General features: G+C 42.8%; 1 protein-coding gene across 5 annotated transcripts in view; it reads left to right on the top strand.

The window, feature by feature from the left end:
- The first annotated feature begins 8 nt into the window (after nt 1-8).
- Rbm10 (RNA binding motif protein 10) overlaps nt 9-11,956 on the top strand; it is a 31,434-nt gene continuing 19,486 nt past the window's right edge. For 2 of the 5 annotated variants that reach the window (XM_031344918.1, XM_031344988.1), the window contains exons 1-2: nt 9-639; nt 2,569-2,709. In XM_031344918.1, coding sequence (XP_031200778.1) covers nt 2,693-2,709 — 17 coding nt within the window. In that variant the 5' untranslated portion in view covers nt 9-639; nt 2,569-2,692. The remainder of the gene's footprint in view (nt 640-2,568; nt 2,710-11,956) is intronic. The other 3 variants (XM_031345067.1, XM_031345143.1, XM_031345221.1) reach the window with 2 other exon arrangements.

Raw genomic sequence — 11,956 nt, forward strand, 5'->3', positions numbered from 1 at the left:
CGAGGTGCGGACTCTATTTTACTTCCCACGCCGTGTGACTACCAAATCAACTTTATCATTTCTGTCAGGCTGGGAGAGATTTGTTTTTGAGAGGTCTATTCATTTTCTTTATAAGAAGAAAGCAGTGACATCTAGACAGCCCTGTAGGGAAAGAGGTGGAGCTTCTACTTGTCTTTCAACTTCAAAGGACAGCAAGCTTCTAAAAAGCGGGCCTCATAGGGGTAGCCAATAGCTACTCTTTTTTCTGGACTCCTGGGCCGTTCTCACGGAGAATGGGGAGGTAGCATATGCTTGCCAATCAGAGAATGCCAGGGCCAGCCCATGGTGACCGGCAACCAATCGTCAAGGCAGGCCAGAGCGCGCTCCCTTAGTAGGTGGATGGTGGTCGGAGCACCGGCTCTCTTCTCGTCGCCATTTTGTGTTGGTGACTGTGGCCGGCTGGGAGGAGGCGGCACTCAGTTTCCTTGGGAGGGCAACGCGTTGGGCGCGTCTCCCCTCCCCCTTTCCTCTCTTTTGCCCCCAGTTTTGGACTTGGTAGTTGCATGCATTGGTTCCCGTTTGAACTAACAGTTCTGAAGGAGGTGGTGGCGGGCGGAGGTGATGCCTGGGAGCCCTCCCTTGACAGCCCGGGCCGAGAAGGTGAGCGCCGTTGCGGGTCGTGGGGACCGAGAGGTAAAGGAGCTGGGCGCCTGGGAGGGGGAGAGGGCCGGTGTGCATAAAAGAGGCTCGGGGACGGACTGTACACTCGGAGTTGCACAGAGCTGAAGGATGCCCGCACAGTCTGCACCTGAGAAGGGGTATGGTCCCCCAACCCAGCTTTTTCTTATGAAAGCAAAAGCGCGTGCGCGATTGGGACGTGGGTTGGGGGAAGGGAGGGACAGATGGGAGTGGGGTAATGTGACTTACTGTATTTGCCCACCGAACTTTTATCTTTTGGAACGCGCGTGTTTGCGACTTTGCGGGGGTGTTCTTAGAGCAGGGGTGTGCTGACTGCCCTGTGTTACTTAACTATCCACAGGGAAATACTCTGGCTGCGGCCTCTATTCATTTATTGGTGGGGATTGGGGTAGCGAGCGCGGAGAAAGTGAGTATGTTTTTTATCCCTGGGGTCTGTACCTGACCTCTGATCCTTACGCAGTTAGTTTGGGGCGGGGGTGCAGAGAATTTATATCCGGCTTTCCTTCTTTTGGGAGTTGTATCTGTGACACTGACGTGTATATGTTAAAAGGGAATCCGTTTAATTGTGTCTCTTATAAATATCCTGTGGTTTTGGCCCTTGGTTATTTGCCGGCTTGTCCATAACTTTGTTTCTTTTCTGTGCTGTGTGTGTGACAATGTTAGACTCATTCTTTTGCCATTGAGCATTTTGTGTCAGGTTCTCACCCACTGGGGTTCCTGGTTGTGATTCTTTTCCCCATCTGGGGAAATTAACTGATCCAGTGACTTGAGGTGGAAGAGAAAATAGATACTTAGAGGAAAAATGTGTACTTAGAGGAAAGGTGTGGTGGCAACCTACCGTTGGACAAGTACCGTAACTGCCTAGCTTTACTTGGTTCCTGTACAGTGGGTGGCAGCTAAAGATTCAGGGGTAATTCTGATCTCTGGTTGGGTCATATTACTCTTAGGTCTTGTAATTCTCATGGCAGTCCCAAAAGTTGGATGAAGTAGCTGCTCCCTTTCACTCAGTAGAACAAGATGTTTTGGAACCACTTGGGAAAGAGGCCCCTTTTGCCTCTGGAAAGCTTAGCCTAAGATCCCTGGGGAGAGATCCACCTGGGGACCTGGCTGCATGCACTTTATGGCTATTTGTTGTGTTGAGGACCAGAGCTGTGTTGGCCAAAAGCCCAGGGAGGTGGCAGCTGTCTTGTTGCCTAGTTAGCCCCCCCCCCAAGCCTTTCAGGGTTTCTGACTGCCTTGTCAGGGGTATAGTTGGCATCTTGTTGAGAGGCTGAAATAATACCTTGGCCCATGGGAATGAGTCTGGGATTCCTTCTGTTGTGAAGTCTTTTGCTACTGTTTTGTCTTTTGGTGTTTTGATAGTTGGTTTTGTTTTTTTTTTTGTGATGCTGGGGATGGGACTAGCATGTTTAAGGCTCTGAGGGGTACAACCTGCTGGCCACGAGTGTTCTACCGTTTAACTATACCCGGTCCAATTATTGTGAAAGTCTTATTTCTGTGACTAATGTGCCTAATCTAGGCAAATCGTTCAGCACTTGGCTTTCCCTTCCCAGCATCCAACCATGGGCTTACATTTGTCTACCAGTCTAAGAATGCAAAGCCTTGGTCATATAGCCAGTGGTCCCACCAAATCTCTATAAGATATCTTTGTTTGATGAGGGCTTTGCTGTTTTCTAGGGTAGTGGAATCTTGCCTCATGCTTATGGGGAAAGAAAAGGAGAGAGCCGGGTAGGGGTTGTCTTCCTGAACTGTTGCACAGGAGCACAAGGAAGTGGAAAACAATGTCCTTGGGCTATAGGACAATAGGGAATCTTGGCAATGACCATCTCCTCAAAGAGGCCCTCTCTGTTCCAACTGCCTTGACCCCTTTCTTCCTTCCATTCTCTGCAGAGTCTCTGCAGGAGGTATCACCCAGACTGGCAGATCATGCTGGCAGCAGCAGAGGTGGCTGAGAAGTGAAAGGAGCCAGCTACTGAGGAGGGGCCCCAGCAGCTCCTAAAAATCCTATCAGGACATGGAGTATGAAAGACGGTGAGTTATCCTCTCCCTCCCCTCCCAAACACTATAGGTATATCCCCATGTGAGAGCTGATCTAGGATGATGCTGAAGGGTGCTTCTAGGCAGAAGAAACAACACAGCAAAGAAGTAGACTCTTTTCAACACATGTGTATCTATGCTCTGAGAATGCAGTGGTGATGAGACATAATGACTGTAGGTCTCCCCTGTAAGAGACTCTCTTGCTATGTATAGTGTTACACGGAAGACCACATAGTTTACAGATGATTACCAAATAGCCTGATGAGTCCCATGACTGGATGTGAGGGTAATTTTTTTGTTAGTATGGGTGTGAAGGTCAGAGAGTGGTGTCAGGTGTCTACCTCAATTGCTCTTCCACCTTGTTTTTTGAAACTGGGTCTTTCATTGAACCCAGAGCTCACAGACTTAGCTATACTGGCTGGCCAGCAAGCCTGAGGGAGCCTCTTTTCTCTACCTCCTCAGCACTGGGATTACAGGCATGTGCCACACCTGGTGTTTTTATATGGGCACTGGGTAATCAAGCTCATGCCCTCATATACCTCAAGCAGTTTACTGATTGAGGCATCTACCAGGCCTGTTTTTGGCTTGAGACAGTTTCTCTTTATAGTCCATACTGACCAACTTATGGTTCTACTGCCTCCACTTCCTAAGAGCTAGGGTGACACGTGTGTTCCCAGTTCATGCAGAAGGCTTTATTTTTGTTTTAAGATGGATTTTTTTTTTTTTTTTGGTTTATTTCAAGACAGGGTTTCTCTGTGTAGCCCTGGCTGTCCTGGAACTCACTCTGTAGACCAGGCTGGCCTTGAACTCAGAAATCCACCTCCCTCTGCCTCCCAAGTGCTGGGATTAAAGGTGTGCGACCACCACCACCTTGAGATGGATCTTGTTCTGTTATCTAAGTTGGTCTCAAAATCCTGGGCTCAAGTTCTACTTCATCTTCCTGAGTAGCTGGGAAAACAAATTGTGACATCTCATGGTGTATATAGTTTTGTTTTGCTTTTCAGCTAGTTTTGTTTTACTCCTCAGCTCTGATACCAAAAAACCATTTAGCACACTTGATAAAATTTAGCAATACTGAGTGTAAGTATAAGATCCTTTGACACTCTGGTAGATTCCTGCCCCAGGGGATTCTGAAATAAGTGACTTATCTACCATATTATAAGAAAGCCCAAGAAGGCAAACCAAACTCTTAAAGAAAAGTCTTAATAAATTTGCTGGACATTGTAGTGTGTACCTGTAATCCTGGCACTTAGTGGTGGAGGCAGGAGGATCAGGAATTCAAAGTGAGCTTGTGCTACTTGAGATCTCATCTTGAAAAAATAGTCAATAAATTTATAAAACTTTGGAGATAAAGCAGGTTTGGAAATGTCTGTTGGCCCAAGGAGTGAGGTACTAGGGGCAGAACCTAGGGCCTTGCACTACTCAGCAAGTGCTGTACCCTTGTAAACAAGTGCTGTGCTGTTTTATACCTTTACATTTTACTCTGAGATAGACTCCAAATTTTCCAGGTTGTCCTTGTACTCAGTCCGTAGCCGAGACCAGAATTGCAGGCATGACCTTGCAACTGTCAGTCTCTTTGAGTATCTAGGTTTACAGTCCTATCTATACCACTAAACCCAGCTTATAAATGCCATTTTACTTATTTATTTTATTTTATGTGTATGAATGTTTGGCTGCATGAATGTCTTTGCATCACACATGTTACTGGTGCCTACCATTGGATCTTCTGGAACTGGAGTTATGGATAATTTTGAGTGAGCTGCCATGTATATGCTGGAAATCAAACCTGTTCTCTGGAAGAGCAGTCTGTTACTCTTAAGTGCTCAGCCATCTCTCTAACCATATTTGCTTATTTTTGAGATAGGGTTTCACTATGTAGTCAGTATCTGCCTGGAACTCATTGCAACTCCCCCATCCTGCCTCAGCCTTCCAGGTATGGGACTAGCATATGCTACCATGGCTGGCATTGATCTTCTTTTAAAACTTTCTTTTGAAAGGCAGTTAGTTGGTGACTAAATATATATACTCAGTGGTAGAACTCTTACTTAGCATGTGTATCAATACAGTACTCCCTTGGGGAAAGACTGATTTGATTGTAGACCGTAATCACTATAAGTAATGTGTGATTGAGCTTCAAGTAGTTATGCTTTGGAATTTGTTGCCAAATAAAGACTTTTTAAAAAAGATTTACATATATATATATGTATATATATGTGTATATATATATACATACACATATACACACACACTGTAGCTATCTACACACACACACACACACACACTGTAGCTGTCTTCAGATACCCCAGAAGAGGGCATCAGATTCCATTACAGATGGTTGTGAGCCACCATGTGGCTGCTGGGAATTGAACTCAGGACCTCTTGAAGATTAGTCAGTGCTCTTAACCACTGAGCCATCTCTCCAACCCAAGACATTGGGGGTTTTTGTTTGTTTGTTTGTTTTTAAATAATAAATGCATAAGTTTAAGTTAATCACACTTTCCAGTTCTACAAAGGTCTTATCACAAGTTATCACAAGGCCTCCTCTTAACATGTTTATTTTTTCCATTTATTCCCAATTCCCACCTTTATAGGCAGCAGCTCTGTTGTACTTAATTTGTATCCTTTTAAATAGTGTTGTCTCAAGTATCTGTTTTCAGTTATCATAAACAACAAAGTGTTACAGTCTATCTCCTGAACTCCATATTACTCAGCACTGCATAATTTGGGTTTCTCTATTGCCATTTGGATATTAATGTTTCATCTCTTAACTGTTGCCAAGGGCATCTTGAGCTATGTCTGTTATGTTTTTTGTTTGTTTGTTTGTTTGTTTTGGTTTTTCGAGACAGGGTTTCTCTGAGTAGCCCTGGCTGTCCTGGAACTCACTCTGTAGATCAGGCTGGCCTCAAACTCAGAAATCTACCTGCCTCTGCCTCCCAAGTGCTGGGATTAAAGGCATGTGCCACCACTGCCTGGCTTTTTGTTATTGTTGAGACAGGATCTCACACTATAATCCATGCTGGCCTAAAACTCACCATAGCTCATACTGACCTGAGTCTTGTGGCAATTTTCCTGCTTCAGTCTCCTCACTACCTGTTTTTAACAAGTCCTTAACTTCCTTGCCTTTTTTTTTTTTTTGATAGTCTCACCTCTCACTGACATGGAACTTGTTATGTAGACCAAGCTGGCCTCGAACTCATGTACCTCCATGGCCAGCTCTTCCTGTATTTGTGTTTTTAGAATCTTTTCTTTTTCCTATCCGGAACTACACAGAGTTTCACCATATAGTATTACCTTTTGCGTTCACATCTTTAGTTCACTTAGAGTCCAGTTTTGAATATGGTGTAAGATAGGTTTTAGGTTTTTATCCTTTACATAGTGGGCAGTTTGCTGAGTACCATCTCCTAAGTAGTAGTTCATTCTTGCTCAAGTTCCCTCCTTTACTTAGTCTTATACCATAACTTTACTGTTTTCATTAATATGGATTAATACATGGTCTTAATAGCTCCTTTTTATTTTTAAAGTCAATGTAACCATTTATGGAGTTTAATTACATGTAAAAATGAATCAAGGGCCTTAGTGGGAGAGCATTTGCTTAGTATATGTGATCCGGTTTTATCCCCAACATTCCAGAAAAAGAAAAAGAATCAAGTCTCTCCAAATGACTTTTGATTGAGATTACATCAAATTTCTGTATTTGGTGAGAGGGAAAATTGTCATCTTTCTAAGAACTGTAGTGAAGCAAACTTAAATGGTGTAAAAATCTACCCATTTGGGCCAGGCAGTGGTGGCGCACACCTTTAATCCCAGCACTTGGGAGGCAGAGGCAGGCAGATTTCTGAGTTTGAGGCCAGCCTAGTCTACAGAGTGAGTTCCAGGACAGCCAGAGCTACACAGAGAAACCCTGTCTCAAAAAAACAAAACAAAAAAAATCTACCCATTTAATATCCTACTCTATTCAGTGTTTGTCTTCCATCTTTTTAATGTTTATTAGCATATATTCTATGTAACAATGGGCTTCGAGTACTTTTATACTTCATATTCACTCCTCTCACCCCTTCCTACTCTATCCCTACATTTATTTATTTTGTGGGGGGCATGAGTTTGTAGAGGTCAGAAGACAACTTGGGAGACTCAGTTCTTTCCTTGACAATAAGTGCATTTACCCAGTGAACCATCTTGTGCCTTCCCCCCAATACTTTTTTCACTAAGGTTGTTTACATGAACATTGGCACCTTGCCAGTGACTATACCACTGAAAAAATATCTCTCCTACCATCAACTATTCACTGCCCATAACCTTCATGGATGGATAGGAACCTGTGAGTACCTCCACTCCTGAAACAGGGTAATGGGTCCAATCATGAGATGTTGCTCAAGTGATCACAGCTGTGAGTTACAATATGCAACAGTCATGTCATTCCCTGCTCCCTCTCAGCCCACACACACCTTCCTCTACTGAGTATTATTTTGTTTTTTTGAGACAGGGTCTTTCTTTTTAATTGTGGCTGTTCTTAGAACTCACAGATATCCACTCACCTCTGCCTCCAGAACACCCACCCAGCCTGGATTTTTATTCTTAAAAAAATTATTGTGTGTGTTCATTGTTCATGGTACTGTTACATACGATCATTCTAATACAGGCATATATTATATGTTGAGCATATTCTCTGCCCTCCCCCTTTTTCACCTTTTGTGCTGGTCAATTTTATTCTCTTAGACAGTTTTGCCTCTACTTTCTTGTTAAATACATATATGATTTTATGTATCTATATAAAATATAGGAACCACAGAGAAAACATGGTGTTTATCATTCTGAAATTGGCTTGATTTTACTTAATATGACTATACCCAGTTGCATCCATTTTTTTAAAGAAGGTCTAGCCAGGTGGTGGTGGCACACGCCTTTAATCCCATCACTTGGGAGGCAGAGGCAGGCGGATTTCTGAGTTTGAGGTCAGCCTGGTCTACAGAGTGAGTTCCAGGACAGCCAGCGGCTACACAGAGAAACCCTGTCTCGAAAAACATAAATAAATAAATAAATAAATGAATAAATAAATAAATAAATACAGTCTAATTCCATTTTTTGTGGCTGGATAAAAATATCATTATGTTTATATAACACATTTTTCTTACCCATTCCTTTGTTGTTGGACACCTAGATTGGTTTCATAAGTTAGCTGTTGTAAATGGTCTGCAATAAACATTGATGTCTCTGTGATTTGTTGGCTTGAAGTCTTTCACGTAAGTATGCGGCAATGATAAAGCTGAATCTCAGGAGAGATCTATTTTTAGTGTTTTTGTTTGTTTTGGTTTTGGTTTTGGTTTTTCGAGACAGGGTTTCTCTGTATAGCCCTGGCTGTCCTGGAACTAACTCTGTAGACCAGGCTGGCCTTGAACTCAGAAATCCACCTGCCTCTGCCTCCCGAGTGCTGGGATTAAAGGTGTGCACCACTACTGCCCGGCCCTATTTTTAGTTTTGTGAGGAGCCTCCATACAGTATTAAATTATAGCTGGACTAGTTTACATTCCTAGACACAATTTAGGAAGACTTCCTGTTGTCCACGCCCTCACCAGCATTGTTGTTATTTTAAAATTGCTAACTTTAGTTGGTAATTGTATTAGTTTGGTTATTTGTATCTGTGTTGTATTTATCTGGCATTGGATCAATATGGCCTCATGGTATAAATTAAGACAGCCTTTCCTTTTTTTTTTTTTTTAAAGCTGTCTTCAGACACACCAGTAGAAGGTATCAGATCTCATTACGGATGGTTGTGAGCTACCATGTGGTTGCTGGGATTTGAACTCAGAACCTTCAGAAGAGCAGTTGGTCCTATTAACCACTGAGCCATCTCTCCAGCCCGCTTTTGCTGTTTTTTTGTTTGTTTGTTTTTTGTTTGGTTGTTTGGTTTGGTTTTTTCGAGACAGGGTTTCTCTGTGTAGCCCTGGCTGTCCTGGAACTCACTCTGTAGACCAGGCTGACCTCAAACTCAGAAATCCGCCTGCCTCTGCCTCCCAAGTGCTGGGATTAAAGGCATGTGCCACCACTGCCCTGACTTTGCTGTTTTTGAAGAAGCTTGTACAAAAGTTACTGTTGTGGTGGCACATGCCTTTAATCCTAGCACTTCGGAGGCAGAGGCAGGCAGATCTGAGTTCAAGCCCACCCTGGTCTACATAGCAAGTTCTAGGCCAGCTCAAGTTGGATGATGAGATCTTGTCTTTAAAAAAGAAGAGGTTAAGGGGCTGGAGAGATGGCTCAATGGTTGAGAGCACTGGCTGTTCTCTGGGAGGATCAGGGTTCAATTTCCCAGCACCCACATGATAGCTCACAACTCTCTGGGGTCTGACACCTTCACTCAGACATGAATGCAGACAAAAATATCAATGCACATAAAATTAAGTAAATTATTTTTTAAAAGTTATTCTAATTTTAAAACTTAGTAGAACTTACTTTCAAAGGCATCTATGGTCCCTGTTTGGTTTTGCAGTTCTGGGGAGAGAACCCAGAGAGCTCTACCACTTGCTATGCTCCAGCCTTTGGTGCATGTTCACATGTATACATGTGCAGTTGTATGTGCAGATACATATGTGTGCGTGTGTACGCTAGAAGTCAACTTTGAACATTGTTTCTCAGGAATCTCCTACCTTGTTTTTGTTTTTAATATTTGTTTGCACATGTACCATGACACACAGGTGGAGGTCCAGAAACAATTTGCAAGGATCTATTCTCTCCTACCATATGGGTTCTGAAGATTGAACTCAGGTGGTCTAGCTTGGTGGCAGGTGCCTTTACTTTTTTTGGTTGGTTGGTTGGTTATTGTAGGTTGGTTGGTTGGTTGGTTTGTGGGTTTGTTCTATTGTTGAGGCAGGGCCTCTCTCCACATAGCTCTGGCTGTCTTAGAACTCACTATGTAGACCAGGCTGGCCTCAACTCACAGGCCTGCCTCTGCCACCACACCCAGCAGGTAGCAATGAGATCTAGAGATCCTTTTATATCTGCCTCACCTGCCTGGTTTGTTATATTGGTGTTGAACATCAAACACGGGTCCTTAGGCTTATTCAGCAAGTACTTTACTGACTGAGCTTTATCCTTAAGTACACATACATCATAGGCATGTACCATGTCCAGCTGATTCTTTGTTTTTTTTTTCAGCATTTTATTATGAAAATTTAAGCATATAACAAGTTGAAAGAATTTTACAATCAGTACCTCTCTATCAATTAGCTTCTGTCATTTGCCACACTCATCATGTGCCTAGTTCAAGTTCTTTTTTTTTTTTTGCATGTTAGCTATTTTTAACTTTGACAGTCATATAGACCCATTGGGGTTTGTTGTTATGCTGTTTAGATTTTCACTTTACAACTTCTGGATTTAATCTCTTTTTCAAGAACAGTTCATGTGTATGAGTTTTTTACCTGGTAAGTCTTGTACCATGTTATGTGCCTGGTACCTGCAGAGGCTAGAAGTAGACATAAGATCCCCTGGAATTGGAGTTAGAAATGGTTATGACCCTCCATGTAGTACTGGAATTGATCCTAGGTCCTCTGAAAGGGCAGCAAGTGCTATTAACTGCCCATCCATTTCTTTAGCTCTCAAGGATTTGGTCTCTTTGCCATAGGAGACTTCATTTTATTGTTGTTTCTTTGATTTTGTTTTTTGAAGGAGAGTCTATGTAGCCGTGGCTGTCCTGGTCTCTATGTAGGCCAGCCTTACAGAGATCTGCCTGCCTCTGTCTTCAAAGTTTTTGAATTAAATATGTGCTCTACCACCACCTGGCAAACACAGACTTTTTAAAATCTTATGTGTTAAAAATGTCCTGGCTTGGGGTTAGCCGAGGAACTGATGAGAGTTCATGGCTTCTTGGGAAGGAAGAGTCTGTTTTGTATAAAGATGTGACCTCTGATAGGTTGACGACTCTCCAGTGGATAGCCCCACACCTATAAGTATATAAGCAGTACAAATTGGAGTCAGTGGGCTACTTAAACAACAAAAAAGAAGACATGAAATTGGGAGGGGTTGTGTGGATCTGGAAGGAGTTAGAGAGAAGTGGAGGATGAATATGATCAAAATGCATTGTATGTATGTATGAATGTTTTTCTTGGTTTTTTTTTTGTTTTGTTTTGTTTTTTGTTTTTGTTTTGGTTTGGTTTGGTTTGGTTTTTTTGGGGGGTGGTTTCGAGACAGGGTTTCTCTGTGTAGCCCCTGCTGTCCTGGAACTCACTCTGTAGACCAGGCTGGCCTCGAACTCAGAAATCCACCTGCCTCTGCCTGCCAAGTGCTGGGATTAAAGGCGTGCGCTACCACTGCCCGGTCCAATTGGTGAGCTTTAAGTACTACCATGCTTGGTTCTTACGCAGGGATCAAACTAAGGGTTTCGTACTTGTACACAAGTACTCTACCAATTGACCTACATTCCCTAGCCTCCGAAAACGTATGTGGGTGAGAAAAATGAAAAGATACCACCTTAACCACATGACCACATAACATCACCAGAGATAAGTCATGCTACTGCTACTTGATAATCAGAAGAACTTCTTACTTTTGTTATTGCTTCTCAACAAAACGAACCCCAAAACTTTTAAGTCTAATTAAAAGATCACATCAAATAAAACTACTACAATTCTTAAAAAGAAAAAAATAACTATAAAGAGAAATTTCTATATACTAGAAACGTTAAACAGGCTAGGTGTTGGTGTGGTGTTGCATGCCTTGAATCCCAGCACTTGGGAGGCAGAGGCAGTGCTCTGAGTTCAAGTACAGTTATGGCTACACAGATAAACCCTGTCTCAAAAAAACAAAACCAAACAAAAGAACCTTTCACAGGACTTTTGACATCCTTCAGGCTAGACACACTGCAGATGACTCAGTGATTAAGAACACTTCCTGCTTTTCCAGAGGTCCTGAGTTCGGTTTGTAGTACCCATGTTGGGTGGCTGACAACTTCCTTTTAACACCAGCTATAGGGAAATCTGATGCTTCTGGCCTCCACCGGCAACTATGCTCACATGTACACAAGTATGCACGCACACCTAAAAACTAATAATGAAAATAAATTATATGCTGGGCAGTGGTGGCACACGCCTTTAATCCCAGCACTTGGGAGGGAGGCAGAGGCAGGGGGATTTCTGAGTTCAAGGCCAGCCTGGTCTACAGAGTGAGTTCCAGGACAGCAGGGTTAAACAGAGAAACCATGTCTTGAAAAACAAGAATAAAAAGAAAGAAAAAAAGAAACTTCCAGATCAAT

Source organism: Mastomys coucha, chromosome X (genome assembly GCF_008632895.1).
Source record: "Mastomys coucha isolate ucsf_1 chromosome X, UCSF_Mcou_1, whole genome shotgun sequence".
NCBI classification, from domain to species: Eukaryota; Metazoa; Chordata; class Mammalia; order Rodentia; family Muridae; genus Mastomys; species Mastomys coucha.